The following is a 27,678-nucleotide window of genomic DNA, read 5'->3' as shown; positions in this document are numbered from 1 at the left end:
TCGTTCTTTGGTCTCTGCAAATTATATTACGTATACGCTACTACCTGTTTTTTTCCTATATCCCGCGTAATTTACGTGATTTTTACATTTTATCTGACACAAAATCTTCGTACTAGAATTTGTGTATCTCGCCCTTCTGGATTTCCTCAAACGAATCCTTCCTCCGGTGCATACATATATGCTTTGTTCATTCATCATTAATGTGCTCTCCGAATCATTATACGATCATCAACCTCATTCGGCGGATTCACTTTTACAGGCGACGTTATCTCCCTTTCAGTTTTCCTCCAGTTATTTGAGCGCACGGAATACCTTTTCTGCGGTACGACCACCAGCAGGCAACCCTGTGGAATGAGGCGTGATGTGCACGTGATTCGTTTCCCGATCCAACCCTGCAGCGGGATGATGTCAAAAACTGCTGCGTGATAGCAAATCAATTCCTTCGATCTTAGCCGCTTCGTTTTCTCCTACAGCACATTTTAGATGTACATCCGGCATGATTGCTCCAGGCTATGAATTTGCAGTCGTCCGCCGACCGTGCCTCCTGTTCGGATTCCCCTCACGTCTCCGTGGGACGGTTTTGTACCGCAAGCTTTGGTCGTTTAGACTGCCTTTCTGACAGCATATATAGCTTAAAAGCGCAGTAATGCAAAGGCTAACGTATGGCGGCAGTTACAAGGAAAGACTGGAAATTTACGGTTCCGGTTAGTTCTGCTGCTAACGCCCCCTATTCACATGTCAGGATTTCCCAAGATATAGTTGGAATGCCAGACGAGGGTATCGCGGCGCAGCCGGTTCATGAATAGTCAATGGTCAGGAATGGCCGTGAATTGTACAAAAATTTCAGCAGGCACGCAAGTTTTTTCATTTGTTGAGAAAACCAGATACGCGTGCGTAAAATGACCGCGGCGTGGAGATTTTTGTATGTCTCTCGATGCGTTCAATACATGCAGGCAAGGGGACGCTGACTATTTCCGCAGCATCTTTACAGAAGCAAGGCATATGACTGGATTACGGAAACAGTGTCGAAGTTTGGAGGTCGCTACACTCTTAAACAAAAGGGTGTACTTTAACTCCTTTCCTTGCCACATATATAACACCCTTTTGGAGAGTACAATTACGCTCAAAAGGGTGTCTCCTCACTCCCTCAAGGGAGTAGCATAACACCTTCTCCCTGCCGGGGAGTAATATTACTGTCCAGTAGGGAGAAAGGTGTTATGCTACTCCCTTGAGAGAGTGAGGAGACACCCTTTTGAGCGTAATTGTACTCTCCAAAAGGGTTATATATATGTGGCAAAAAAAGGAGTTAAAGTACACCCTTTTTTTAACAGTGTATGAGGCAAAGGGTCGTGTGTATATGTTAAACAATGCCTTCCAAACGAGTCCTTGTCAAAAGTGGAAAATCCCGTGGGAATTTCATAATACAAGAGCTATCAAACAAAGTAAACGTGAATGCACCAATTTCATTAAATAGCCTTTATTCTCTCGGCATGACGCAAAAGCGGCAACGCTGACCACACTGTGGACGGGATTACGCAGTCCGGCGCAGCCATCGCTGCATCCAATTCATCCACCTGACGTGGTGGTTTTGCGTAACCGCCATCGCCCCTTTGAAAAGAAGCCAAGAGTACCTTTGTGGCGACGCCGCGTGCCAGGCTTGTGAACTAGGTCAAGGAAGTAAGAGGAAATGGACCGACCTAGGCGGGGCTGTCGCCGTCAAGTTCGTTGCATTCGCGCTTCTCGTTAGCACACGCTATATTTGCTTATTTAGAACAAAATTGAGGCGGATGACTTCAGCTCTTCCAGCTGTATGCACTGCTGCTCAGAACCTCAATACATGAGCGCACCACAAGGCTTGGCGTAAGATCATTATACCTTCTACTCAAGTTCATTATATTTTCCATCAAGCTACAGCAAGGGAATAAGACAGTACTAGAGCGACACGTACACTTCTTCTGTCCAAACCATCAGCCGTGTAGACCACCCACGCTCAAGAAATGGCCAAATCGTTCAAATCGAGAAATCAGGACAAAATATCTTCGATTCACTGTGAACAATGAGCATGGTGTGCGATCAAGTTGGATTGGATTGGATTGGATTGGATTAAAAATGATAGTGTCAGTACGGCGTTTCTGCCATTTTCTACTTTCCTGCTGGGATGAATTCAAGGCATTTTTTAAACGACGAAATGAACGCACCCTGTGCAGATTGTTTGTGGGCGCAGCTCCAAGTGCGAATCTTCTGAGGAGGAGCGTAAGGCGTGTTACGTTATTTTATTTGGTTTGAGTTTTCTATATCAAATCAGGGTTAACGTTATTTCTTTACATTAGGAATGCTACCGCTTCAGCATCTTTGGGCACTGTAGTTTTGTAAACGTACATGACTGGATAGTGTTACATTGAATTCCGTTGCGGTGCACGTCGTTAGCAAGATATGACGTAGATCAGACAAGATAAGATTAGAAAAAAAGTGTGGAGTAAGATGTGACTTGGTTAAGGTATTCTCATTACTTTGCCGTACGCATGTCTGGAAAGTGTCTCTTTTTGTTTGCCTCGTTAACTCAATTCAACTTTTCATTCCAGGTATGGGGAACTACAGAATTAGTGCTGCACCTGCCAACTGAATACACGAGTCTCCCGAGTGGAACGCTGCGGGTTGACTACACTCCACCCGTGGGCGACCCGCAGCCAAACTTCACCTTTCCCGCGACAGACTCCGTAGAGGGCATCCCTATAGACGACGTCCGACCTGGTACTGATTACACATTCCACTTGTACCTCTCAAACAACACGGTCGACGACTACAAGCTGTGGACGACCGTAATTGAGACAGGTATGCGTCCACACTTGATTTATGCGCCCGCCTGCCGAATGTCTGAGATGGAGAGTTGATGTCCAAAACGAGCGACGTCATATTTTTCTGAATTAAAGCGTCGCCACGGATTAAATATCGTGTCTTCAGAGTAGTACGGAATTTATCGCATTGTAATCCATGTGTCTAACAACACTGTCTATACTTCAAAAATCATGTTTCTGTTTGACGCCGGAGCATCATAAAATTGATTTATAGTTTTGAGAAGTATAACGCCATAGGATGCCCAATCTACCATGCGTCTGGCAACGTTGCTTCTCGAAGATCAACGGACCTTTTTCACATACGTGTCGTATCCTAGCGGCTCTCCAGCGAATCACGCTTGGCGCGCGCAAAAGGCAGATCCACGTGGGTAACGCAAAGGACCAAAACCGGTCCGTAATGGGACCGACGAGCTCGCGCCGTTCGTGCGGTCTGTCTCCCCACTAGTCCTCGCTTTTGTCGTCCGCATACTGCGCCATCTACTGAAAGCGGAGATAATCCTCTCCGGCGCCTCAAGGTCATGTACATGCGCGTAGGCCGTTGTGAAAAAGGTCCGTTTCCGTCTCCTCACCACAGCTGCTGGCAGACTTGCAACTTGTGGAGGAGTGTGGAGACGCGAGCGCTGTTGCTATAGGAGGGACACGCTAAATCAGTGATGTCACAAACTTTTCGCGAACCCCAGTTTCGCAGTCGAACTTGCGAATTTCTAGTCAGCCTCGCCGGGGTTCGCAAAGGTTCTCAAAGGTTCGCAGACTTGACCTTTCTAATGAAAAGTTAAAAATGATGTGACTAATATGGCTTTTAAAATTTTAAACGTCTGTTTGCCGAACATGCAAAACATTGGGTTCAGCTAGTCGGTCCAAGTTCGCACGATGAAACGAGCGCAGCACGATCAGGGGCCGAGAACGAACGACACCACACAGGCGCTGACTAGCAACTAGAGAAAGTTTACTGCAAACAGCAGTTCCTATAGCCACTACCACAGGAAGTGCAATCCAGATAGTAATAATGCACTTGCATCTATCAAACCTACCCCTCATGTCGTCTGTCAGCGTCTGCTCCGTAATAGTTTGAAATCGCATGTTATGAAGACAATCATGAAGACAAGCGACGCGCAAGAAAACATGGCTGCTTGTCCGGCGGCGTCTCTCCGTCGCGCCAGCAGGTGGCAAGCACTTTACTTTTTTTCTTTTCAAGGATTTCCGGTCCACCTTGAAAGTTCAATAGGTTTATAGCACACAGAAAAAGATAGAACGTCATAATCTAAACATAACAGAATACCTTGGCGGCTTTTCGAGTCGTAAAACATAGCTATCCTTCCGCTTCCAGCATAGCATAAGGAGATAGACGCGCATGCGCAGTCGAAGTCGAACTTCCGCGAACTTTTGCGAATTCGAACATCGGAAGGTTCGTGACATCACTAAACATAGCACAAGACCTTGGTGACTTTTCGAATCGCAAAAAATATCCTTCCGCTTCCGGTATAAGGAGATATACACGAATGGCTCAGTCTTTTTCATTTCATTTTATTGTATTCCGTGATCTTGCTGGGGTACATACGCACAAAGCTCTGTGGTCCCTTAGTCTAAGCTTGTGGAGGGTCCACTACAAAAAACTCAAGTAACACAAAGAAAGCAGTAACACAAGTACATGCATTCTAAGTTTTGAACACTATAACATGATAATGTAATCCATTACATCCATCAGTAAAGATGGACACGCAGGGACAGACACGATTATCACTAACATTATGTTACGACAGCCATATACTCACAGGCGAATTATAAATATGTTCATTTAACGCACTTTGGAACTGTTCGGCGGTTCTACCGCTGTCGGTAACTCATTCCAAGCTCTGACCCCGACGCGAATACCATAGACATTCCATACCATACCATCCAATACCATAGACACTAAAATGCAAAAACAAGTTCACTTCAAATTACGTTACACGCTATGTTAATTTCGTACTTGTTATCATGATTCAAAGCTTTGATTCCGTTACGGATCTACAATAAAAATTATACTGGACTCTTTCTTGCTTCGGCGCTAAGCAGTGAACGTCGTTTCAGCTCGTGCATCGGTGTTTTTAGTCCATGCTGAGCGTGCACCCGCGTGCAACGCCATGGAGCAGTCCCGGTGAAAGACATGCGCCTTGTGAAGCGAACTGGCGTCGCTGTCCGAAGGACGTGAAGATAAATGTTTTCAGTGGAACATTCGCGAAAGCTGTTGTGGTCTACACTCTTAAAACTGAACTTCACCGCATAGCACGCTCGTAGCCAACCATCATCTCGGATGACATTGTTATGTGCCCTGATTTCTTGAAAATGGGAGGTGTACGCCATTTCTGTGACACTTATGCTGTTCATAATTGTCACAGAAAAGCCGTACGCCTTCCGTTTTCAACAAATCAGGCAGATAACGATATCATTCGAGATGATGGTTGGCTAGGACCGTGCTATGCTGTGAAGTTCATTTTTAAGAGTATACAATTCATTGAATCGGTATTGTAAAATGCAGCAGTGCGCATCATGCCGCGCTTATACGGAACACAACGATCGAACCCGTTCCAAATCCACATGGCCACGATAGCTATGCGCGGGCTTCTCCTGCTGTCTCATTGGATGCCGCAAATCTTTGGCCCCTGGGGATACCATTCGTTGCCGCCAAAGACGGCTCTGTTGTCATGGCGTTTTTCGTTTTCATGGGTTCCCTTAGAAGTCGGCCCAGGACGCTCATTCCCCCAGGGCGTGAGTCGTGACGTTGCCCACATACGTGAGGCCGACAACGGCAAGCCCTATCACCACCACCACCATGGCGTTTTTCTTCTACACGGTAGCGCTGCGTGAACTAATTTTGCTTGCATTATACTAATTGAAACACGAACTTTTATTTGAGCGCAATTTCATTTTGCATTCTAGTGCCCCTTTAATCAAATAATCATAATTCTTATAATCAGTCGAAGTCAAACTTCTGCGAACGTTTTCGAATCTCCCGAAGAAAAGTAGGAATTTCGCGGAGTTATGCACATTCAAACCTCGAAAGGCTCGTTATATGCCGTCACCTTCTCTTGGAGAATCCGAAACTATGGGAAATTTTGCAGCTTCTTCCGAAAATTCATGAAATCGCGCATGACAGCATTTCTAATTTGGGTACTGAGCCTGAAAATGTTGAGTCTGAGTCTGAAAATACGCGGTTGAAAATTCCGGTAAACACCCACCGAGTACTGCCCGGTAATAATCTAAAATAATTTTATTTTAGCCCGCTGTGTCACCTTCAAAAAAATACCTTTTTTCTTTTTTGCTGCTGCGAAGCCAAGCATTGGATCACAAACTTTTGGCTTGCAGCACGTTGTTGGGAGGCGTCCAAAAATGTGTGAAGCTCTGCAATTAATCTCTTAATCAATTAATTCAATTCAATTCTGCTTAATTCTATCTGTAACTAAATATTTATTTATGTGTTCATAGAATTTTAATAGAGTAATATATTATTTTCATATATTTTTTATTTTTATATTTTATTATAATATTTATATAATTTGATTCACTCGTTGGAACCCGATCTCATGCTTGGAGGGCAACGCCGTCCGCATATTTGTTATTAAATAAATAAAAATATCTGACTTAGGGTAGTTTGGGACAATATCGTGAACGTTGATATTCTATACCACGCTTCTCTAATTTGTTCCACCTATGTGGGCTGTCGGTAAGTTCCCTAACAAACTCCCACTCACTACCACTGCAGCCCGTCGCCATTTCCACCGACCATCGTCAGAAGCGGTGACAAGTCCACTCAGGAACGACACGCCGCGACGCTTGATGGAGTTTCGGCCGCTTCTAGATTGCTTCGGAGCATTGCGCGCGCATAAATTAGCTCATTTCCAAACAAGCCTTGTTTTTTTGTGCCGTAACTTCGGGCGGACATGCAGAACTTTGGGGGGCTCTTGTACCACCAACCTACCTCTGCCGAAATATGGCTTAGCTCATTTGGAAATCAGGTCTTCAAATGATGAGATGGCAGGGGGACTCGGAGTGGGCAGAAACATCCACAGCAACAATGGAGCTGGTCTGTTTTGGGTAAAGCATAATGTATTGGTTTGTGAAAGACCACACAAGTGTCCTTATAGAGATAGGGCATTCCATCGTTGAATCAGTGCCTAGCAAACCCTTAATGTGACGGGCGCATCCTTTCCAGGCGATTTCGAAACTATGGTGTACATTTTGTTCCTCGTGGGCCACTGACCACGCTATCGAAAATCGCACGCGAAATAGTGACAGAGTTTGATTACTATTCGATAGTGTACATGACAAGAGCAGACACAGGATGTTGAGAATATGCCTGAATTCCATCTCGGGAAAAAGGCGAAAATGTCATTCAATACCACCAATCGGAGCGCGGCCTTGAGAAAAGGGATGCCGCGGGCTTCTGGACGGCGCCTTTCTCCTGTGAGCGCCGCCCTCTCACTCCTCCTGTTAGGTAGTGACGTCTTTTGTGACGTGTCCTGGTAGTGACGTCACGCTGATGTCGTTGCCGCTGGAGCCTCTGCAGTTGCGGAAGCAGCGCTGGTCTGTAAAATTCGTTTATTTAATATCGAAGCACTTTTCGGACGAAAAAAATAGCCAAGCATATACAGATTGTTCGCCGATGCCGAACATTGTGGTATCTGTTTCACAGATGGGTTTTTCGATGCGGCCGTCCCTTCAAAATATCTGGCTATGACATAAGCTACGGTGTACGGGCAAGCGGTACTATTCATGAACCCAATGCCTGTGCTATTAACTCAGTCCATGTCTGTCTTCATAGTTTGGCAGTCATTGACCCTTTGTAATTTCTTGTTGGCAGCCACAGTTGCTTCGTGGCGCTAACTCGGAATAAACAAAAATTCTTGTTGGCATGTTACGTCACCTTTTATTGTACCTCATCCTGTTACCTTACCTCTTATTGTACCGAGGGAAAGGGCTAAAAGTGGTTCCGCTGCAAATAGGCACCAAGAGTAGCCCATTACATTTGCTTTGACGCAGGCGACAATGAATATAATATTGTGCTCGTCATCGGAAGGATCATTGTGTTCTTCATGTAAGGACAAAGTCGGGTATTACGAGTACGGGAGTAACTAAATGTGGAGGGTGTAGAGCACGAGCGCAGGTTTTTACTCTGTTCAGAAAGTTAACAATGAAAGCTTGTGCAACCTTTCGTTTCACAGAACCTGAACCACCAACGAACTTGTCCATAAAAATCGACACCGGAAAAGTCGCCCACGTGTACTGGGAGCCTCCAAAACAGGGTGGAAGCACAGGATTTCGTCTTTCTACTCTGCCGTTATCAGACGCCGATGACACCACCGAACGAAGCATTCACTTACGGGACGAAAGCCCACCCTTCACACTTCGTGACCTCACTCCAGGCGGAACTTACCAGACGAAAATTTACACCATCTACAAGTCCATGGAGTCTCAGCGGTATGCGTCGTCAAACTTCACTACAAGTAAGTGTGGTTCCTTGTCTTTAATACCGAGTGTTCTCCCCAGAGTCACATACAGCCTATCAATAAAGTACCACAGCCGTTTCTTTTGTCTTTCTTCACTCGCGAAGGAACAAATGCACATCACTCTGTGACCTCTGTTCGAGCATTAAATGTGTTTGCCAAAGATCGTCCCTGACTCAGGAAACCGAAGCAGCGTACAGTGCGACTCAGCAGTTTTAACGCAATGCATGATGTTTTCATATTCCTGCTTTTGCATGGCAAATTTAACGGGCGTCCACTTGGGGCTACCGTTTTCCCACGACTGCGCCATTGCCGTAAAGAGAAAACAAAAGAGGAGAGGCTAACGATTACTCAAACGATGCCACAGCTGCGGCACCATGTATTTGCTTGAGACAAACTTTACCCTAGATCTCGGTAAATAGTTAACCGATATTGACGACACCAGTCTCTTTTGATAGCTCTTTGAAATGTGCATTGAATGGACGTTGCATATTACTGGATTTACTAATTAGCAGAGTTATGAAAGTTCAGAAAAATCCCCAGTTTCCAGAAAAAGACAGTCAAGTCCGAAAACACGCCTGTGAATACTAAAAGATGCAGACAAGAGTATCTATATCATTTCAATGCAAACATTTTTCTAGTTAGAACATCGTAATACCTGGATATTCAGTTCGCTGCTCTCGCGGTGTACCATAAATATGAAGGTATGTGTCTTGCACTGTCTGTAGCACATTATCGCAGGCCTGAGGTGAACCAAAGTAACTGCGCGTATTTCTCTGCAACACAATGTCGTTGTTCTGGGCTCCCATAGGAGAACATCATTCTCTGTACCAAGTTTGCTCGAGCGCCTAGCTTGAGATGCTACCAATTTGACGCATGAGCTAACAGCTGAACGCAGGCCCCAGGCGTGCGCTTTTAAATTCAAACCAACTTTTTCTTTTTGGCAAATAATGCTCACTGTTTTTCATAGAGATTTTGTTTAAAAAAAGTTAATTGTCCAAACATGGTCAACTGGACAGTTCAGATGATTTAGTGTGGTTTCTCATGACCTGTGTTTGTTGCCCAAGCAGAGACAAATTCATTTGTTCTTGCAGAACCTAATGCCCCTGGGAGGTTTATCGTATGGTTTCGAAATGAGACAACACTTCTGGTGCTGTGGCAACCACCGTACCCTTCTGGAATATTTGACCAGTACCTAGTAAGCATCGTACCTGAAGATGCTTCCCAGTCTGTCCTATATGTTGACAAGGAAGGAGAGCCACCCGGTCCCGCACAAGCTCCATTTTACGGTCTCGTTCCTGGAAGGGCTTACAATATATCAGTTCAGACCATCAGTCAAACACAGATCAGTGCGCCTACGGAGGCTCAATACCGAACAGGCAAGTGACTTGCAGCTATTACGTAAAAGGTGTGCAACTGAGCACATGTGTGTGTGCAAGTGCATAAGTAACAAAATAAATGTTTTTTTAGAGTTCGCATTAAGCTTCCCGTTTCGTTTTTTAAAGAAATCATTCGGTTTTTTTTATGTGCGCACTGTAATTGGCCTTAGCTAGAAATCGTGTCAGCGCTTCTTCCTGTAACGATTGATCTATATTTATTTTTTATGTGTGTTCTGTTACTATGAATTGGACGAATTCCCCCTGTCTAACGATTCATTTGCATTAATACACCGGTGTTTATATCGGCAAGGTTCCGCACAAAGGCGATGTTTCAATTGCATCAACATCGTACTATCACTCGGTAGTGTAACGCTAACACTATTTTGTGTTTCCCCTGTAGTTCCACTGCCTCCTACCAACGTGACCTTCAATCCAGCGAAGGTCACATCAAGATCCTTCGAAGTGCAGTGGGCGCCTCCAAAATCGTTCTCAGAGTTTGACCGCTATCAAGTGGCTTTAAGTCTTCGACATTCATTGAGGCAAATCGTGGGCAAAGATGAAGATAGGGTAGCTAACTTTGACGTTGACCTCGAACCTGGACACACTTACGAGGTCATGGTAAAGACTGTGAGCGGCAATGTTGCCAGCTGGCCGGTCATGGGGAACATCACGACATGTAAGCTGAAGGACATTGACAATTTTACACGAAGACATAACTAGCTTTAACTGAATTGTTTACAACGCAGTACCGCTGCCCGTTGAAGAGCTAAATGCCACATCAGGAGAAGCAGGAGAAATAGTGGCTGAATGGAGTCCAAACGAAGCGAGTACACAGGATTCCTACCTCGTAAGTGGTTTACGTGGACTGTGGTATTAAGTTTCCTAGTTTCTCTTTCTCCAATACCTCTTTCAAGTACAAAGGATCAGCCAGGCATTTTGGCAGCTTGAGGAGATCAAACATGGGCACGTTGCTATGTAGATACTGCCAAAACGGTACATGTACTTCAGCAGTAACCTTGTACACTATGCTTAAACATGCGGGTGCAACTGTCGAATGCACTTGTCAAACGATCTATTTTCTGAATGCGCGTTTGGAAGTCACGTCTTAATTTTGCATCTCTGTCTTGACCACAACCCCGACTTTAAAAATCTGTGCAGGTGAAATACAACGAACTGGAGGCTTTTAACAGCGACAGTGTTGAGAAAGTCAAAACGGCCTCTGTTCATCTGGTGGGCCTGCTTCCAGGCCGCAATTACTCCATTAGTGTTATGGCTGTTAGCAGAGGAGCTGCAAGTGAACCATCTACAGTGTACCAGGCAACAAGTAAAATCATTGTTCTGTATTTCACATTCGTAACACAAGAAAAAAAAAACTAGTTATCTCATCTTCCTCTAGGGCCAGCGTCACCAGTTATAGAAGCGCTTGAACCAGTGGGACATCACATGAATATATCCTGGAAGTCTGACGTGACCAGTCGCCAAGATTCTTTCGCGGTGGTCTACGTCCGTAACGACACAGCCGAGAAGCGCCAAGAAGACACAAAACAAAACTGGCTTTTGCTAACAAACTTGTACCCCGGTGCCAGCTATGAAATCAAGGTTTATGCAGTCAGTCATGGCCTATGGTCAGAACCGCATGCGTATTACCAGACTGTCGGTAAGAAGCGCTAGCATACTACGTTTAGCAATTTCTGCTGAAGTAATATAATCTGATGTCGACATTGTCTTCCAGCACCCCGACCTCCACAGAAGCTACAAATTGTCAAAGCCAGCAATGCAACGCTAACCCTTTCTTGGAGTGCACCAGCCAACTCCCTAGTTGACCACTATACAGTTAGATATCGGCCGACAGAATCTTCATTTTGGAGGGAAGCTGGTAAGACTTACACAAGAGAATACTTGATGCATCCTGGATTTTTGAAAGGGACATGTTTCTACATTCCATTACCCCATTTCTGGAGGTGTTATTAAGGTGACGGCACTACGAATCTGTGCATTAAGAAACATAAGTTAACCGTTTTTCTTGCTTTTCGTTTTTTTTTTCTTGCTCGTCTCGTGTAATGCACTAAAGTGAAACAAGTAGATTACATGTGATCTAACGCTAGTGTTAGCGTATCAAACACACAAGGGAGTAACCAGAAGAAAAGTTTTGTAATTTCCGATGTGGGAGGGCAGGTCACTAGACAGGGCCCTGGACAATTGAAATTTGGTGCGTCGTATGCAGTTGACTCGAAAGCAAACACCAGAATCAAGCACATGATAATCGTCTGTTTTATTCAAAGAAAATGTAATGTTCTGCTACTCAGGTTCAGGCACAACAACTGGGAAGAGGTTTTAATCTAGAGAACTTGTTTCTTGGCAGGAGTGATAAACACAACATCAACTGAACTTGAAGACCTTGTGGCTGGTGAGCGTTACATTGTTCGGGTGGCAACCGTGAGTAACAAGGTGGAAAGCATTGAGACGCAAGAGCTGCAGCATACGCTGTGTAAGTTCCTACCAGCATCAGCCCTTGCTCAATCAATAATTATTTATGTTAATGTTTTCTTGTTTCTCGCCTTTGCAGATCCCAATGCCATAAAGCATGTTAGACATTTTCTGGATTCACAAAACATTACGTTTGAATGGATGGTTCCGACAGGTCGAGTGGATTACTACACAATTTTGTATAGCCCTGTGAGAGATGCACAAGCTCAGAAAACGAAGCAGGTGAGGAAAGTCATTGGCCTCAAAGGAGGCCAAAATATCGAGCTTTCACTTTCAATTGTAGTTCTTCTTCGTAAATGTCTTGTACTTCTTCAAGACCGTGGGCCATCGCTAGCAACAAGCTTGTTTCCTATTTTATATGCATTATAATCGTGACTTCCTCGTCTGTGCACATTACCACCAGCAATGGGGTAGAGGGTAATGAGATGAAATTCCCCAATCATAATCACAAAATAAAGTTGCAGTTGTCATCGTCTGGAATTTCATTGTCCACCAGTTGGCATAGAAGCCGAGCAGTACGTGCCATCGAGAGTACGTGCCACACCGTCGAGGACTAAGCGCTCGCATTACCGAAAACCGTTCCCAATTATCCTGTCTAGTTATCTGCTTAAAGGAAAAATTAAGGGACTCGCGACTGATACCAAGGCACGAAGCTCGCGTGGGATGTGACTCAACATGATTTTCCTAAAACACGGGTTACAAGTGACGTATCCGATCATAGTAAGTCCCTGACAAAGCATTGGTCCGACGCATTAACGACACGTCGGAATCAGCGGCAAATAAAAAGCATGAGTGTTGTAAACAGTCTTCGCCGTTGAGCATTCGCCCCTCTGGACTTCAATTTCAATTCAATTCGAATTTATTTCCATCATACGATGATTTGATTTTTGTTATCAATACAGAATACATTCTACAAATAGAGATAACGCATGTGTCCGTCCGTCCGTCGGTGTCTGTCTCCTGTAAAGCGTGCTTTCACTGCACTGGCGTAATGTACGCAGGAGAAGCAAGCAATATGTCTTGCGCAACTGGGGCCTTCATGATCCAAGAAATTATTCGGATTGTTGATCAGTTAGTATTACGCAGAACAAATTTCGAGATCCATCGTATTTTATCGCGCTTGGAATTTTGATTGCAGCTATCCATGACAGGCCTATTTCAATTCGCCTATTTTCTTCTTACAGGTGCCTGCAAATGCAACACGAGAGGGCGATAACGTCAGCGTTATCGTTGACAATCTGAAACCGGGAGAGCTATATTCATTCCGCATGTACGCGGTGAGCCATGAAGTCCGGAGTGAAGTCATCGGCGTCCAGACAAGGACAAGTGAGCTTTTACTGTTTTAAATTACTCACATCAATTTGCGCATTGATTTTTAAGCTCACAGCAATTTACGCATCAATTTAAGCTGTTACTAAAGGTTTCTTTTATACTTTCACGTGATCCATTACATTAATATTTGCTACAATGTTCACCGTTGCAGTGCCGGTCATCGACTCAGTCATCAATATTGTGGCTGACGAGCACGAAACCAGGACGCTGGGAATCAAGTATACGCCCACACCTCAGCGCCATGTTGTGTTTGACCGCTACCGGTTCCAACTTAGCGACACCGGAATCCCAGCACAGGAGAAGTTATCGAATGAAACGAACCGCTTGGTTCTCTTCGATAATTTAACACCCGGGAGACTATACAACATAAGCATCTGGACCATAAGCGGTGGCGTGTACAGTGTTCCGATATACCGTCACACGCGACTGTGTAAGTGACCACGCTATTGTGCAGTTCTTAATAGTGCCTCATATTTTCAACCTTTACCGAGGGGTGCGAGGACAGACCCGCCGTGTGTTGTGTATGAAACTAGTTTATTTTCACAAAATTTCTGAGTCCGGCTCTTAAAGGAGTAGTGAAATCATATTTAGTATTCCTCGAAACCTTGCTTACTTCATCGGCGCAGCTTTATCGTTGCCGTGACGTAGGTAGCCCAGCGTGACGTAGCAGCAGCTTAGCGATTAACCGTGAGCTCGCATTTATCACTGCACTGAAAATTCGTCCGCTACGGCGCACGGCGACGCCACACTCTTGTTGGGCCCGACTTAGTCAAGGTGCGACGTGGACCCCGCTTGTTGTCTCGCGCGATCCTGGGCCAGTTTGTACAAATGTTGAGGAGATTCCTCAGTCGTGTCCTCGGTGGCATCGGTAGTGCTTCGGGCACGCGCTACACTCCTCAACTGTTCGTGCGCAAAGCCCTGCCAAAGCTGCTGAGGACGCCACGGAGGAATTTCTTCAACGTTCGTGCAAGCGAGCCCTGAAGCAATGGAAGCGATTCTAGAGCGTGTGCAGATCAAATACCTCTCTCGCACGCACTCCAGAGCGGCTACACGTGCTACTGGTTCTTCTACGCGTGTTCAAGTGCAAGAACGTATTTCATCTGTCGTGGAGCCCGTCGCAGCCAAGTAGGAGACCTCTAGGACGCATTGCGTCACAAGCATTTGCCTGCAGTGCTTGAGTGTTTAAATATATCAGTAGTTACAACCCAAGCAGCACCACATCTTGGCCCAATATTGGCAATATTGGCCCAATATTGGCCGACATTGCCAATGTTGGTCCAATCTTGGACGTAAAAAACGTAAACCCATAAGTGGGTGCGCTAATTACGCGAGTAAAACCGACATGCGGGTTCTACGCTACTGTGATCGTGGGCGTGCGGCAGTGGGGTGGTGCTGCTAAACTTCGGGCACGTAAATTGCGCGGAACAAAAGGTACCAACTTTTGGGCACCCAAGTTGAGGCGCGTCTATGATGTGAGTAAATACGGTATGTAGAACAGAATTTGTCAAGCACTGTCCCTATCATCCATGTTGCAAAGCGGGCTCTAAAAAGGGAAAATGTGTATCCAACAGTTCCAGATCCCGTCAAAGACATCAAGGCACTGACTGTGACAGACACAACGATTTCTTTGGTGTGGGAAAGTGCAACTGGTGATCGTGACGGCTACGAAGTGCAGTACCTGGACCACCGGGGCATCCTTGTGCAGAATTTTACCCTCTCTGAACGCATCTCATACACAAACCTGCGGCCGCATCATAACTACACATTCGTCGTCGCTGTCATGAGTGGTTACGACACTTCCACGGTGCGCCGAAGTCTACCAATTTCGCGTACCTTTCAAACACTTGAATCAGGTACATTGATTAATTCACCAGGCTAAAATTAGTGCACGTATTTAGTTCTGGACATAGGTTTACTATGATTTGTCTTTACAGTACCAGGAAGTGTTCATCATTTTCATCCTTTTGACTTGAAACCAAGCGAAATCGTGTTGCAGTGGTCACTACCTCCTAGTGAGCAGAACGGTGTGCTGACGGGCTTCAAAATTACCTACTACATGAAGGCATGTGCCAGCAGACCTCGTTTAACGTAATATAGATTAGAACGTGTCGAGGATGTTTTCGGTTTTGTTGTTACAGGGCTCCTTGACCTATCGCCACAAACTCTTTGAACCGACAGATACTCTAGGAACTATCACAAACCTAATCCCTGGACGGACGTATATTTTCGAGGTACACTGTTCTTCTGTTGTGTATCTTCCCAGTGAGGCCACTTTTAAAACTTTTTTTTTTTTACTTAGATTCAAGCCCACACTAAAATTGGTCCAGGAGGGAGAGCCCGATGGGAGGAAACGATGCCAATATGGGGTGAGTACATTCTTGGACCAAGGCTACGTGTTGGCAACGACTTTTCGACAGATGTATCCATAATCATGACTGTCAAAACCGCAACGTATGTCGAACCGTATACAGGAGGAAGGTCTAGCAACAAACATAGCCAAGTCACGATAGTCTCCCCATTTTTTTTTTCTTTTTGTCGATGCAAAGGCCATGTCCAAGAAGCTATTGGAAGCTAAAGAACGCGTTCATTGTTTGTTGGTTGCTAAACCATCGACACTGAGTGGTGACGTCTTGACAGTAAGCAATCGCTGATAGCCGATTCTGCTATGGGAATCTGTAAATTCCCTCGTTTAGATATACGGTGTATTTTACATGTGTTCCTACATGATAGATACTAATATATGAGTTGCATGAAACGCATGAAGGAATTGGGGAAACGATCGCTGTTCCCGATACTTTGTTATAACAGTGACCCCTTATGCTGTGGCTTTTACCATAGTCTCGCTTGTAAACCAGATGGCACAAGCATATAAATTGCTTCAAGCGGTTTAATGCTGCGCGTTCTTAGAAGCAAATGTGTCATCTATATAGAAAGTTGTACTGTTGTATTGCACTACGCCTTTCCAAAATGTTTGCGAATTGATTTTAGAATACGGCGTCCAATTTTCACAGCACCGCCTCGCCCTAGCGACACCGTGTTCCCGACGCCGTTGGGACACAGTTCATCTACGATACGCATTGTGTATCGCAAGAACTACTTTACCAACAGCCATGGACCTATCTATGCGTATAGCGTGATAGTGGCTGAGGACGATGCCAAGGACAGCAATTTTGCAAATCTGCCTTCTTGGTCAGATGTCCAAAGTCATCACACCTGGCCTCCGTACCAGGTACATCAACGTTCTATAAAACCTCTTGGGGCACTTCATGTAATGATTTATCTTCCCCAGTACAAGTGCTTTCATCGTATTTGCAGGTGACAGAGCCGTATTACCCCTTTAATGGTACTCTCACCGAGGATTTTGTTATCGGGACAGACGACTGCAAGGGACGAAATGGGTACTGCAACGGTCCGCTGAAGCCTGGCTCATCCTACCGTGTCAAAGTGCGAGCCTACACTGCGCCGGACAAATTCACAGACACTGTGTACTCCTACCCCATACAGACAGGTACAGTATCCAACTGTTTAGCATAGCATATTTAGGGATATTATGCAGGGTCAGCGGAAAAAGCACGTAGGCATGTCGTCAAAGCCCAAGGTCCAACGATGAGCCATGAGTTTGTGGAAGGGTGACTTTGTTGTTGTCCCAGGACAATGAGGGTGTAATACTGGCGAACATCACTGGGGGAAGGGAAGAGGCTTTGGGCCAATGCCCTGTATAGACGAACAGCTGGATGACCACTCAGAAAGTGATCTAGCTTCTGCAAAAAATATGTGAATCATAAGATTACAACCATACCCGTCGTATCCTGGTAGCCACTATGCTATCAAGCGTAGAGAATACAGTTCGACTGAGCGCTGTCTTACGGTGTGAAACGCCAGAATACCGTGAAGTTATTGGGGAAGAAAATTTGGGTGGGGGGAATATGTTTATTATATAAAAAAATAGGAGGGAAAGGTTAGCCACCGCTATGGCGGCTTGCTATTCCCAGGAAGGAAAGGGAAAAATAAAGACAAACTAAAAGAACAAACAAACAAAAGGAAAACAAACAAACAAAAAGAAAACAAACAAACAAAAAGAAAAACAAACAAACAAAGAGGAAAACAAACACGAAACTGGTCACACTTCACCCAGAAGGCCACAGGTCCGCAGAAACTGAACAAGTGCCTTTGTCACCTAACTATATTCTGTGGGGCCGAGCAGCGTAGCTAGAGATAAGTTCGAAACCGTCAAGCGAGCGATGCGCGACCGTAGGAGAAGACGATGTTGGGGGTAACGGGTGCAGTGGAGCAGCAAGTGCGGGATGTCTCCTTCAACATGACAAATGGGGCAGTTGGGTGACGAAAGGTGGCCCTTCTTAAAGAGGAGCAGTGGAGTCCGCGCCACATTCAATCGAAGCCTGTAAAGAGGGACTCTTCCTCCCTGGGGTAGCGGCCAACCAGTGTGTGGGTCATCGTATGGTCAATCGAGCGCAGAAAAGGGTTGGTCCTGGCAGCGTCTTGAGAAAAGGGTTGGTCCTGGCAGCGTCTTGAAAAAAGGCCTGAGAGCTATTTCTGCAGTATCGGTGAATGACTAGCCGACAGGCAGACGGGGTAAGCAGGACAGAAGTGACAGACCCAGCTGCACGAGCACACCTGGCCGCAGAATCGGCGATGGCATTCCCCGAGATACCAACGTGGCCCGGAATCCACTGGAACCACACACTGTGACCTAGAGACGACAGTATGGCGTGCAGACAAAGGATCTCCGTGTAGATGTCGATGATAACTTTGGGCGAATACGATGCCGGGGCCTCCACACTCCACGCTCTTGGTAGTCCACGCTCTTGGTGTCGACGAAGAGATGTACCGCAGAGCAGATAAGATAGCAAAGGCTTCTGCTTCGGTTGATGAAAGCGCGGGCAGCAGCTTGAAACCGCGCTCGTATGCTTCTTCGGGAATGTAAAACGCAGATGATGATCCATCGGATGCCACCGAGCCGTCAGTGTAAATCTCAATTCGATTTGAGTGCCGGGAGTAGAGATGTTGCACAGTTAGTTGGCATGCTACAACAGCTGGGACAACTCTTTTCTGGAAGACCAGGAACGGATGTGTGCACTGGGTGCAGACTTAAGGTCGACAGCGGCTCCGTATAGGAGACCAAGGTATGCGATGGTGGGATTTGTCCCTGTAGTCGCAGAAGCTGTACGCAGAAGCAGGGCAATGCTGTGTAACATCACAGATGTAGTGACATGGGTGCCGTACAAGACAGCGTGTGTAAGCTTGGAGGGTTGTCGTGTCCCGGATGATAAGCACGGAAGGAACTCGCGCTTCGGCGATAGCAGAGAAGGTTTCCGTGGTCTTCGGAACTCCCAAGCAAGTGCGCAGGCTACGAGCTTGAAGATTAAGCAGTTGCCGTTCCTTGAAGGGAGAAATCCGTGCAACACAGGCAAGCAGTAACGTAAAGTGCCCATAATAAGAGAGTTGTGTACTTGGAGGAGGTCGGTGCAAGAAGGACCCCGAGAGGACCAACAGAGGCGCCGCAGCACGTTAATATAAGAGCCTGTGGTGGCACAGAGGGCAGTAATCTATCGAGACCATGTTAAACGCCGATCAACGATGACGCCAAGGTACTTGCACCAGGGAACAAACGGCAGTCTTGATCCTGTCAAGAAGAGGGGGTGGTAGCTGCAGAATGAGCGCCGCGTGAATGCCATAGCCACGGTTTTGGTTGGCAATACCGATAGCCCTTGATGAGCGAGATATGACACAGTAGCGTCTAGAGCGGATTGCAGGTGGCGTTGTATGGTATCCCGCCGCACAGCAGAAGTCCATATGCAAATATTACCCGCATATATGGTGATGTGGGTATGGTTAGGCAGTTGAAGGGGCAGGTGCGCCATGATGACATTGAACAAGAGGGGGCTCAGAACACTGCCCTGCGGAACGCCTCGGCGCACAGGGTACGTGAAAGAAAATCGCGTAGCCATGAGAGTGTGCAGCCACCCAGCCCGGCTTCCTGAAGCCATGCAATTACAACGCTGTGAAGATTTTGCGACGTTAAGAAAGAGGGCAGCACTGACGAGTCCTTCCGACTTCGCTTGTTGCACAGAGGAAACGAGAGCTATCACATTGTCGATAGCTGATCTTCCTTGGCGGAATCCGGCCATTACCTCAGGGTAGAAGCGTGTGGTTTCAAAGTACCAGTTCAACCGGGCGTACACCATGCGCTCCATAACCTTCCCGACACAACTGGTAAGAGCGACTGGACGAAAGGCGTCCAGAGCGTGCGGGGATTTGCCAGGCTTCAAGAGAGGCACAACCATAGCAAGCTTCCAATCATCTGGGACTACTCCACCTCGCCAGCAACGGTTGTAGGTCATCAGCCGCGTGCTGCGGGCACACTGGGGGAGATTCTGGAGTGCTTTGTAGGTAATGCTATCAGGCCCAGGAGAAGTATGAGAGGGGGATATCCGAAGCGCAGTGTCTAATTCATGTGGGAAGAAGGGAGCGTCCAGGAGGGCTCCTGCGAAGTGTCCTGGACAACCGCGATAGCAAGAGCCGACGAATCCGCTGACAGCGGTATGGCAGTCCCGGACCCTGTGGTGAGGAGGGCACAATAGTCGTTCGCAACCTAGCATTCCGAGCGAACGGTGGCAATTGCGAGGGCTTGAAATGGGTGCCGCTGGGCCACTGGTGTCGAAAGCCCCTTAATCACATTACATATTTTGATAGCGGTGTGCGCGGAGACAGAGATGTTGCAAAACGGCGCCAGCGAGTAGCGGCAAGTTTAACCAAGTGACGGTGTATGAGTTTCTGGACCGTTGAGCTTCAACAAGGTGACAACGAAGACCGGTGCGGCGAGCCTTCCGTTCAGCACGGCGACGGACAGCGCGCAATCTGTCGTGTTCAGCATCTACAACAGAGAAAGAAACGGGGAGGCGCCTTACGGTTCGACGGAAGACAGAGATGGGTGCACTGTCGACTGGCTAGTTCGCAAGGGCCGACTCAACGGTGCAGCGAAACGCGGCCCAGTTTGTAGACTTAACGGAACGCGCTGGATGGGAGCGTTGCACACCAGAGATTCCAATCAAGAGAGGGAAGTGGTCGCTGCTGAGTGCGTCGGCTCCAGTCTGCCAAGAGAAACGTCGCACTATGGAAGATGACACAACCGTGAGATCCAAGCATGACGAGAGACGTTGTGCCTGAATGAACGTCGTGCATTGTGCATTCACGCAAACAGGGCCGCCAATTGACGACCCCGAGAGTCATAGTGCGTGCTGTCCCAAAGTTCGTGGTGCCCGTTGAAGTCCCCACACAGAATATAGGGAGGGGGGAGGTTGGTAAGTATGTCTTCAAGATGGTGCACATTATAAGTTGACGCAGGTGGCAGGTATAGCGAAACGACAGTGATGTTCATGGACGCAAGTCGCACAGTGCAGCTGACGTACTCGCCCGTACCAACAGGTTGCAACGGTCGGCCGATGACAGGTAGATCGGAGCGGACAAAGATTGCTTCCAAATTGCGCTCTTCATCAGGTCGGGAGACGAAGGTTGCGTAGCCGGACAGACGGAAGGCGGCGGATACCCGGCTTTCGGACACACATATGAGGGGAAATTTATGCCGCCAGACAAGCTGACGGAAGTCAGAGGCTTTGGACTGCAGACTCCTCGCGTTCCACTGAAATATGGACGTCGACGGATACGAGACTGCTGCGCAGCGGAGTCCGCTACTGGTTGCCATGGCCGGCGGGGAAGTCTTGTATAAGGGATTCAGTCAAAGCCAGTGCACATAAGAAGAGCCATAGCTGCAGAGAACACCCAACAGGAGGCAGGTTGGTGATGGGGGAAGCAGTGACCAATAGCGTGAAGAAGACGATGAGTCGGTAGGGCGGAACATGGTAGGGCGTCGTCAGGGGGTGACATCGTGGCAAAGAATGTGTTGCGATTAAGAGCTATGACTGTGCCTTCGACTTCGCCGAGGCACGACCGTAGTCCACTGGGTCAGAGAACGTCCACCTTCCGACGAGGGTTCTTCCATGCCAGGCACCTGGTCCACATTGAGCAGAGTAGCGCTCGAACGTTCAGAGATAGCGCTGGAGGAATCAGTCCTGAGTGCCTTGACGGAGGCACCCGCCTGCGACGTGGGCTTCCGCTTAGAGGAACGCCCATGGTAATCCATGATATCCGCCCAGGTAAGAGAGCCAGGGTCATCAGCTCCGTCCCCGTCTGGGTCGGGCATTGCAGGCGCAGCTTCGACATTAATACCGAGTAGAGGCTGCAGCGTCCAGAGCAGCTTCAGCTGCAGGAGCTCTCAAATCCGGTGGTCCGGGGTCATTGGGTAGAAGCGCAGGCAAGCCGGGGTCACAAACCCCCGGAGACCCATGTCAGGGTCTTCCACGGTAGAGGCAGCTGTCACCGCAGCAGCTTAGGCCCGGGAACAGCGAGCAGCCTCATGACCGAAGCGCCTGCAGCTGGGGCACTGTGGAGTGCGGCAGTCATTTGGGATTAATTAGAAAGCACTCACGATTAGTGAAATTAAATGTCTACATAACTCCAGTTAGCCGAAATAAAGGACACCATATGGGAGGCTGGGAACAGCTCTTGCGCCTCAAGCCAGATGCATGGAATTTGCATGGCAGTACCTTCAAACAACGCTTTACTCCTTGAGGGTGAACGCTTTGTTCGTGGGTATTTTTACCCACTTATGTCTGAGCAGACAGGTTAGACGGCGATTAATGTAGGCTACCACAGAAAAATAATTAATGTAGTAGGGACACGGCGACTGCTCCTCTGTCATTCCCTTGCGACCGTCTTAAGCATTTGTGTGATCCTGGCACTAGATCCATGCCGTTTCCTTTCTCATTGAATTTTCCCCACTGAACTCTGTCAATGGTAGAAGTGCAAGGGTGCAGGCGAGCTGGTACATTGTAAAAACGACGATAAAACCAGAGACACGGAACACATAAAAGACAACACGACACGTTCTCAAAAACGAGAGTCTCGAGAACGTGTCGTGTTGTCTTTTTTCTGTTCCGTGTCTCTGGTTTTATCGTCGTTTTTACGAACTCTGTCAAATCTACATACTACTATCACAGCTGCTTTCTCGTCGTAAAATGTATTCGAGCAGGGGAAAAGTGGTCTAATTTCTTCTCTAATTACACGTCTTCTACTTCTGTCTACTCCAGATCCCGACAATACGCCACTAATTGCGGGTATCCTAGTGCCCCTTTCCCTTCTGCTAGTCCTCGCACTTCTCCTCCTGATCCTTCGTCGCCGACGCGTTGGTCCGTTTGCCAAACACTCCCGTGGAGACCACTCCAAAGACGACGCCGTTTCAATACCTGAGAGCGAGATGGTAACGAGCCGCCCAGTCAAGCTGAAGGACTTCATGGAGCACTACCGCATCATGTCAGCCGATTCGGACTTCCGGTTCTCGGAGGAATTTGAAATGCTCAAACACGTTGGGCGAGATAAGCCTTGTGGTGCGGCTGACCTGCCAGTCAACAGACCCAAGAATCGTTTCACGAACATCCTCCCATACGACCATTCAAGAGTGAAGCTTCTGCCAACGGATGACGAAGACGGCTCAGACTATATTAACGCCAATTACATTCCAGTAAGTTTGGTCAAACATATAGTGTTGCACAAAAGTAATAATGCACTACAAAATCGATGTTCCGTTTTCTACGTCCAACAGGGTTTCAACTCTCCACGGGAGTTCATTGTCACTCAGGGACCACTACACAGCACACGGGACGACATGTGGCGCATGATCTGGGAACAGAACTGTCGTGCGATCATAATGCTGACGCGGTGCATAGAAAAAGGCAGAGAGAAATGTGACCACTACTGGCCGTATGACACTCAGCCGGTATATTATGGCGACATTCAGGTGACCATTTTGAACGAGTCCCAGTATCCTGACTGGACGATATCGGAATTCAAAGTTTCCAGGGTAAGTTGAATCGTATGCGATACAGACGTTGTATGTACAGCGTCCACAATCGTATCTCGCAGGGTGACCAGTCCCGGATAGTCAGACATTTTCACTTCACCACGTGGCCAGACTTCGGGGTACCCGATCCTCCACAGACGTTGGTGAAATTTGTTCGAGCATTCAGGGAGCGTGTCATTCCAGACACAAAGCCCATTGTCGTTCACTGCAGGTGAGTAGAGAAGTGGAGTGTGCTACAGAGCCTCGGGAGCAAGACTCATCTTCAAAATCTTGCCCTTATAGATCGCTGTACCGCAGCTTTTTCCCGCTGTTCTCAGTGCGTGTGTACAATCCAACCAGTTTGAGACGGCCAAGATATGTACACCGTGTTCTCGCCCTGCTGTCAGAGATACTCGATACTCTACGACAGTTTGTCTGTGCGCACGGGAGGGGGTCATGTTTAGAGAAACCACGTGATGACATGTCTGTCCACTCACGAGGCAGCAAGACCAGCAGGAGTCCACAGAGGAAACCACGTTTAAATGTTGCCACCTTATTTGGGAGAGGGACCAATGATGTCGCACCACTGGCAACAGGGGAGAGAGTGAAACTGGGGAGATGCGCAGACAAACGACCTACACCTACACAGCGCGATCGTGTACTCAATGCACTGCCAAGACCCATGAAGCACATGGTATCTTGGGATCCCTGATGTGGGATCGAGAATAATGCGGATAGTCGGTCCTACGTGCCTGGAATGTGATCGACGGGCAATTCCCGTTGTAGTTTTGATTCCATCTGTCACGTGACTGCCAGTTATGGCATGATTGCAAACTTTGGCTACCTTATAACGGTCGCATCCGGAATCTCTGAAACCGACACCACTATGTTCGGCACCGGCCGACAAACCACCCGGCAAATGTTTTCGTGCGAAAAGTGCTTGGATATTAAAGAAACGAGTTTTAAGATCAGCGCTGCTTCAACGGCCGCAGACGCTGGGGCGGCGTGACGTCACTCCCTAAGCGGAGTGTGAGAGCGCGGCGCTCAGAGGGGGAAAGGCGCCGTCCAGACGTCCCGTAATCATTCCTTTTCTCAAGGTCGCGCTCTTATTGGTTCTTAGGGAGTGACGTGTTCTCGTTTTTCCAGAGAGAGAATTCAGGAACACTCTCAACATCCGCCGTTTGCTGTTGTCATGTACTCCGTCGTAAAACAGTCAAACTACGCCACAATTTCGCGTGGGATTTTCGATAAGGTGGTCAGGTGTCCAAGAGGAATAAAATAACACTATAGTTTCGAAATCGACTGGAACGGATGCGACCGACCCTTTAGCGAGAATACTGGCACCAAAAGCGACCTCTACCTGAGAAACGTGATCATGATGTTGGTAGACAGACTGAAACCGAAACAAATCGGAATTGGAGGGCTGGGTTCCACGAATGGACACTTGTTCGCTGCCTCCTATTGAAAGAAAAGTAGGATCGAATGTCGCGTCCCTTTCAGGGACCATCGTAATCCCCTCAAGGCCGTGGCTTTCGGGAACGACCTTGTCCGCCTCTAGCTTCGAGCGTAGTTCAACTCTACCAAATTGGTGGCGCTGTCGAACACTATGACGTCATTTGTTTACACACAGGGAGCGGTCTATTGTTCTTGAATGATGAGCTTTTGTGTTGTTGATGAATGATGATGTTACGATGTCTTATCTGTCCTAAGTTCGTAACTGTGCGTGGCTGTGAATCAAGGGCTACTTCTTTTATTTCTGCAGCGCTGGTGTTGGGAGGTCCGGAACATTCATCGCCTTGGACCGTATCCTTCAAGGCATTAGGAAATATGACATTGTCGATATATTTGGTATCGTCTATGAAATGCGACGTGAGCGAGTCTGGATGGTCCAGAATGAGGTAAGCAAGATTGGAAAACTAGCGTGCATCGAAAAAGGTTCAGCGTGACTTATACGCGCTTCCCGCTTTGCAGCAACAGTACATTTGCATTCATCAATGTCTCATGTGCGTCCTCGAAGGCAAAGAAGACATTTTAGACTCTCCAAGACCCGAAGCTCATGATAATCAAGGTTTTGAAGGTGAGTGTGATACCTGAAAAGAACACGCGACCTCAACCTTTGTCGGTTAAGAGTGCTGTTTCTTCATGCTGTGCGCTGCATACAAACTTCTAAGGCGCTCGATTAATGATGATGGCTTCTTTTTCTGCGATAGTTACTATATAAGAGATATTTTCATTGGGGGTTTCCATAGAGGAAGATTTATTTCGGCACCTGCCCCCCCCCCCCTCCTTAAATGGCGTACACAGGTACGCCGTAACGGTACTGTTGCACCTGATATTGAAACATCGTTCGTTTATTCATTGATATGGTCTAGAGAGGTACATTAGCCTGGGCCATCTTGGGAGGCACGCATACATTCGAAGTTGTGACACTGCGAGATAGATTGAGCATTTCCGTCTTGGCATTTCGACTGGCAGCAACAAACAATTCTGTGATATGTGATGTATTGAGCCACCTTATTGTCGTTAAGGCTATCGTGATGTGCATTTCCTACGTCGAACACGTGCTTTAAATATGCGGCAAGCGCTAATATAGTGCGGTGAAACATTCCTTTTCAGCCCGGAGTTACTAGCCGCCGCTCTGTCCTGCATTCACGGTATCTTTCTTCATATGCATGTTGATGTTCGCATGTTTCATCTGAACATGCTAATTATTCTCACGACCTAGTAGAAAAAAGCTGCGCGATGAAAATCCGCACTAATTGAGCATCAGAATGGCGATGTGTGTGATCCCTATTTTTTCCTTGTCTGAAGTGTTCTCGCATCTGGCTAAGTGAGAATACACTGCATTCCACTTGCTGTGCTTTTATTTGATCGTTGCGGAGGCACGAAAAACCTCGGTATGTAGTCGTAGTGCATGGTTAACGTACTGGTATTTTGGTACACGTTGCCTGATCCACTGCCCTTCTTCTTCGATTATTCTGGAGCATGAGATTCCATTTCCACATTCCACTTTACCACGAACTGTCCTGATCACGCTATCACATCATAAATTCCAGGTATAAGTCCTTCGCGTTGGGTCTAACTAAAGCCACTGGATTGGGGAAAGTACCGCCATCCTCTGATCTTTGCCGCTGCGACCATGGAACAACAATGGCGGCCGTAGCATGTGCCAACCACAAGGGTGGCATCCAATGTATTGCTCCGTAGACGAAAGCGTGCTGGGCGAACGCAGTGCATTCTGGACAGGTCCTGGTCGCACGTCACAGCAAACGTCAAGGCACACGTGATCTTATAGATGGCGGCGCCCGTGATCGGCGGCCAAACCGTTTGTATACAATGCGGTTATTGTTTCTGCACGACGTTTTTGATGTCTTTCGATCACGGTAATTATTTTTATCCGATAACCTCGCAGTAAAACGCGCAGTTTTGCACATAAGGCCTCGTACTGTTGACGACTTCGAAAGATGTGGTGATGACCGCGCGTTAACATCCACTGAGCCGATGCGGTGTACTTAAACTAAGGAAAAATGGGCTACCATGTTTCGGAAGAAGCACCGTATAGTTTAGGCTGGCAAAATACGTTCACCTCATGGCTTATGTCGGTAAGCGGCAAAACGACATGTAAACAAAGTCACATGACCTCAAAATGACGTTTTCTATGACGTGCGACCAGGACAAGATGGCAGTTTTGCCAAAAGCACCCGCATGAGGGTAGTTACAACAATGGCGGGTTTGTGTCACCCCTGTGGTGCCAACCCACGCTGCGCTTGTCAATATGCCAATCAGACAGAGAGCACTGGATCAACCAATCGGATTGTGTTTATCAATCAGTCAGGGAGCATTGGATCAACCAATCAGATTGTCAGTTTGTCAACCAGACACAGTCGGATTGTGTTTGTCGATCACTCAGAGAGCATTGGACCCAAAGCTCTTTGATAAGTGACATGTTACGCGCTTGGTGGCGCTACGCGAATGTTCAATGGCCATTCTTTTTAACGATAATTGAAGACTGCCAGTGTGAGAGGGATATTATTCTTGTAAGATGAGCATAACAAAAGCAAATCTGCCGTACTGTGTCGCAGTCAAAGTGTTAGAAAATGAATCACATCGCACTTTTGCATCGAAGTTCAGAGTGATATCTAATGACCTAATGATGCATCCAGAGACAGGCTAGCTGTGATATGCTGTTGTGGTGTGTTCCACCGATGGATGGACCTATATCAGTG

General features: G+C 47.2%; 1 protein-coding gene across 2 annotated transcripts in view; it reads left to right on the top strand.

Annotated features, from left to right (window-relative positions):
- The window catches only part of LOC135400904 (tyrosine-protein phosphatase 10D-like), a 94,842-nt gene that overhangs the window by 65,437 nt on the left and 1,727 nt on the right, over nucleotides 1–27,678 (top strand). Inside the window, exons 2-25 of one of the 2 annotated variants that reach the window (XM_064632907.1) lie at nucleotides 2,583–2,832; nucleotides 8,057–8,338; nucleotides 9,433–9,717; nucleotides 10,118–10,393; nucleotides 10,464–10,564; nucleotides 10,876–11,041; nucleotides 11,114–11,374; nucleotides 11,450–11,593; nucleotides 12,080–12,205; nucleotides 12,284–12,426; nucleotides 13,389–13,530; nucleotides 13,688–13,966; nucleotides 15,108–15,389; nucleotides 15,471–15,598; nucleotides 15,675–15,767; nucleotides 15,836–15,902; nucleotides 16,548–16,765; nucleotides 16,852–17,044; nucleotides 22,704–23,134; nucleotides 23,216–23,473; nucleotides 23,536–23,684; nucleotides 25,215–25,350; nucleotides 25,424–25,529; nucleotides 26,069–26,106. In XM_064632907.1, the coding sequence (XP_064488977.1) occupies nucleotides 2,583–2,832; nucleotides 8,057–8,338; nucleotides 9,433–9,717; nucleotides 10,118–10,393; nucleotides 10,464–10,564; nucleotides 10,876–11,041; nucleotides 11,114–11,374; nucleotides 11,450–11,593; nucleotides 12,080–12,205; nucleotides 12,284–12,426; nucleotides 13,389–13,530; nucleotides 13,688–13,966; nucleotides 15,108–15,389; nucleotides 15,471–15,598; nucleotides 15,675–15,767; nucleotides 15,836–15,902; nucleotides 16,548–16,765; nucleotides 16,852–17,044; nucleotides 22,704–23,134; nucleotides 23,216–23,473; nucleotides 23,536–23,684; nucleotides 25,215–25,350; nucleotides 25,424–25,529; nucleotides 26,069–26,082 (4,530 nt within the window). In that variant the 3' untranslated portion in view covers nucleotides 26,083–26,106. The remainder of the gene's footprint in view (nucleotides 1–2,582; nucleotides 2,833–8,056; nucleotides 8,339–9,432; nucleotides 9,718–10,117; nucleotides 10,394–10,463; nucleotides 10,565–10,875; nucleotides 11,042–11,113; nucleotides 11,375–11,449; nucleotides 11,594–12,079; nucleotides 12,206–12,283; nucleotides 12,427–13,388; nucleotides 13,531–13,687; nucleotides 13,967–15,107; nucleotides 15,390–15,470; nucleotides 15,599–15,674; nucleotides 15,768–15,835; nucleotides 15,903–16,547; nucleotides 16,766–16,851; nucleotides 17,045–22,703; nucleotides 23,135–23,215; nucleotides 23,474–23,535; nucleotides 23,685–25,214; nucleotides 25,351–25,423; nucleotides 25,530–26,068; nucleotides 26,107–27,678) is intronic. The other variant, XM_064632906.1, reaches the window with a different exon arrangement.

The sequence above is a fragment of the Ornithodoros turicata genome, chromosome 7, assembly GCF_037126465.1.
Source record: "Ornithodoros turicata isolate Travis chromosome 7, ASM3712646v1, whole genome shotgun sequence".
Classification (NCBI taxonomy): Eukaryota; Metazoa; Arthropoda; class Arachnida; order Ixodida; family Argasidae; genus Ornithodoros; species Ornithodoros turicata.
This window is presented reverse-complemented; position numbering and strand designations above follow the sequence as displayed.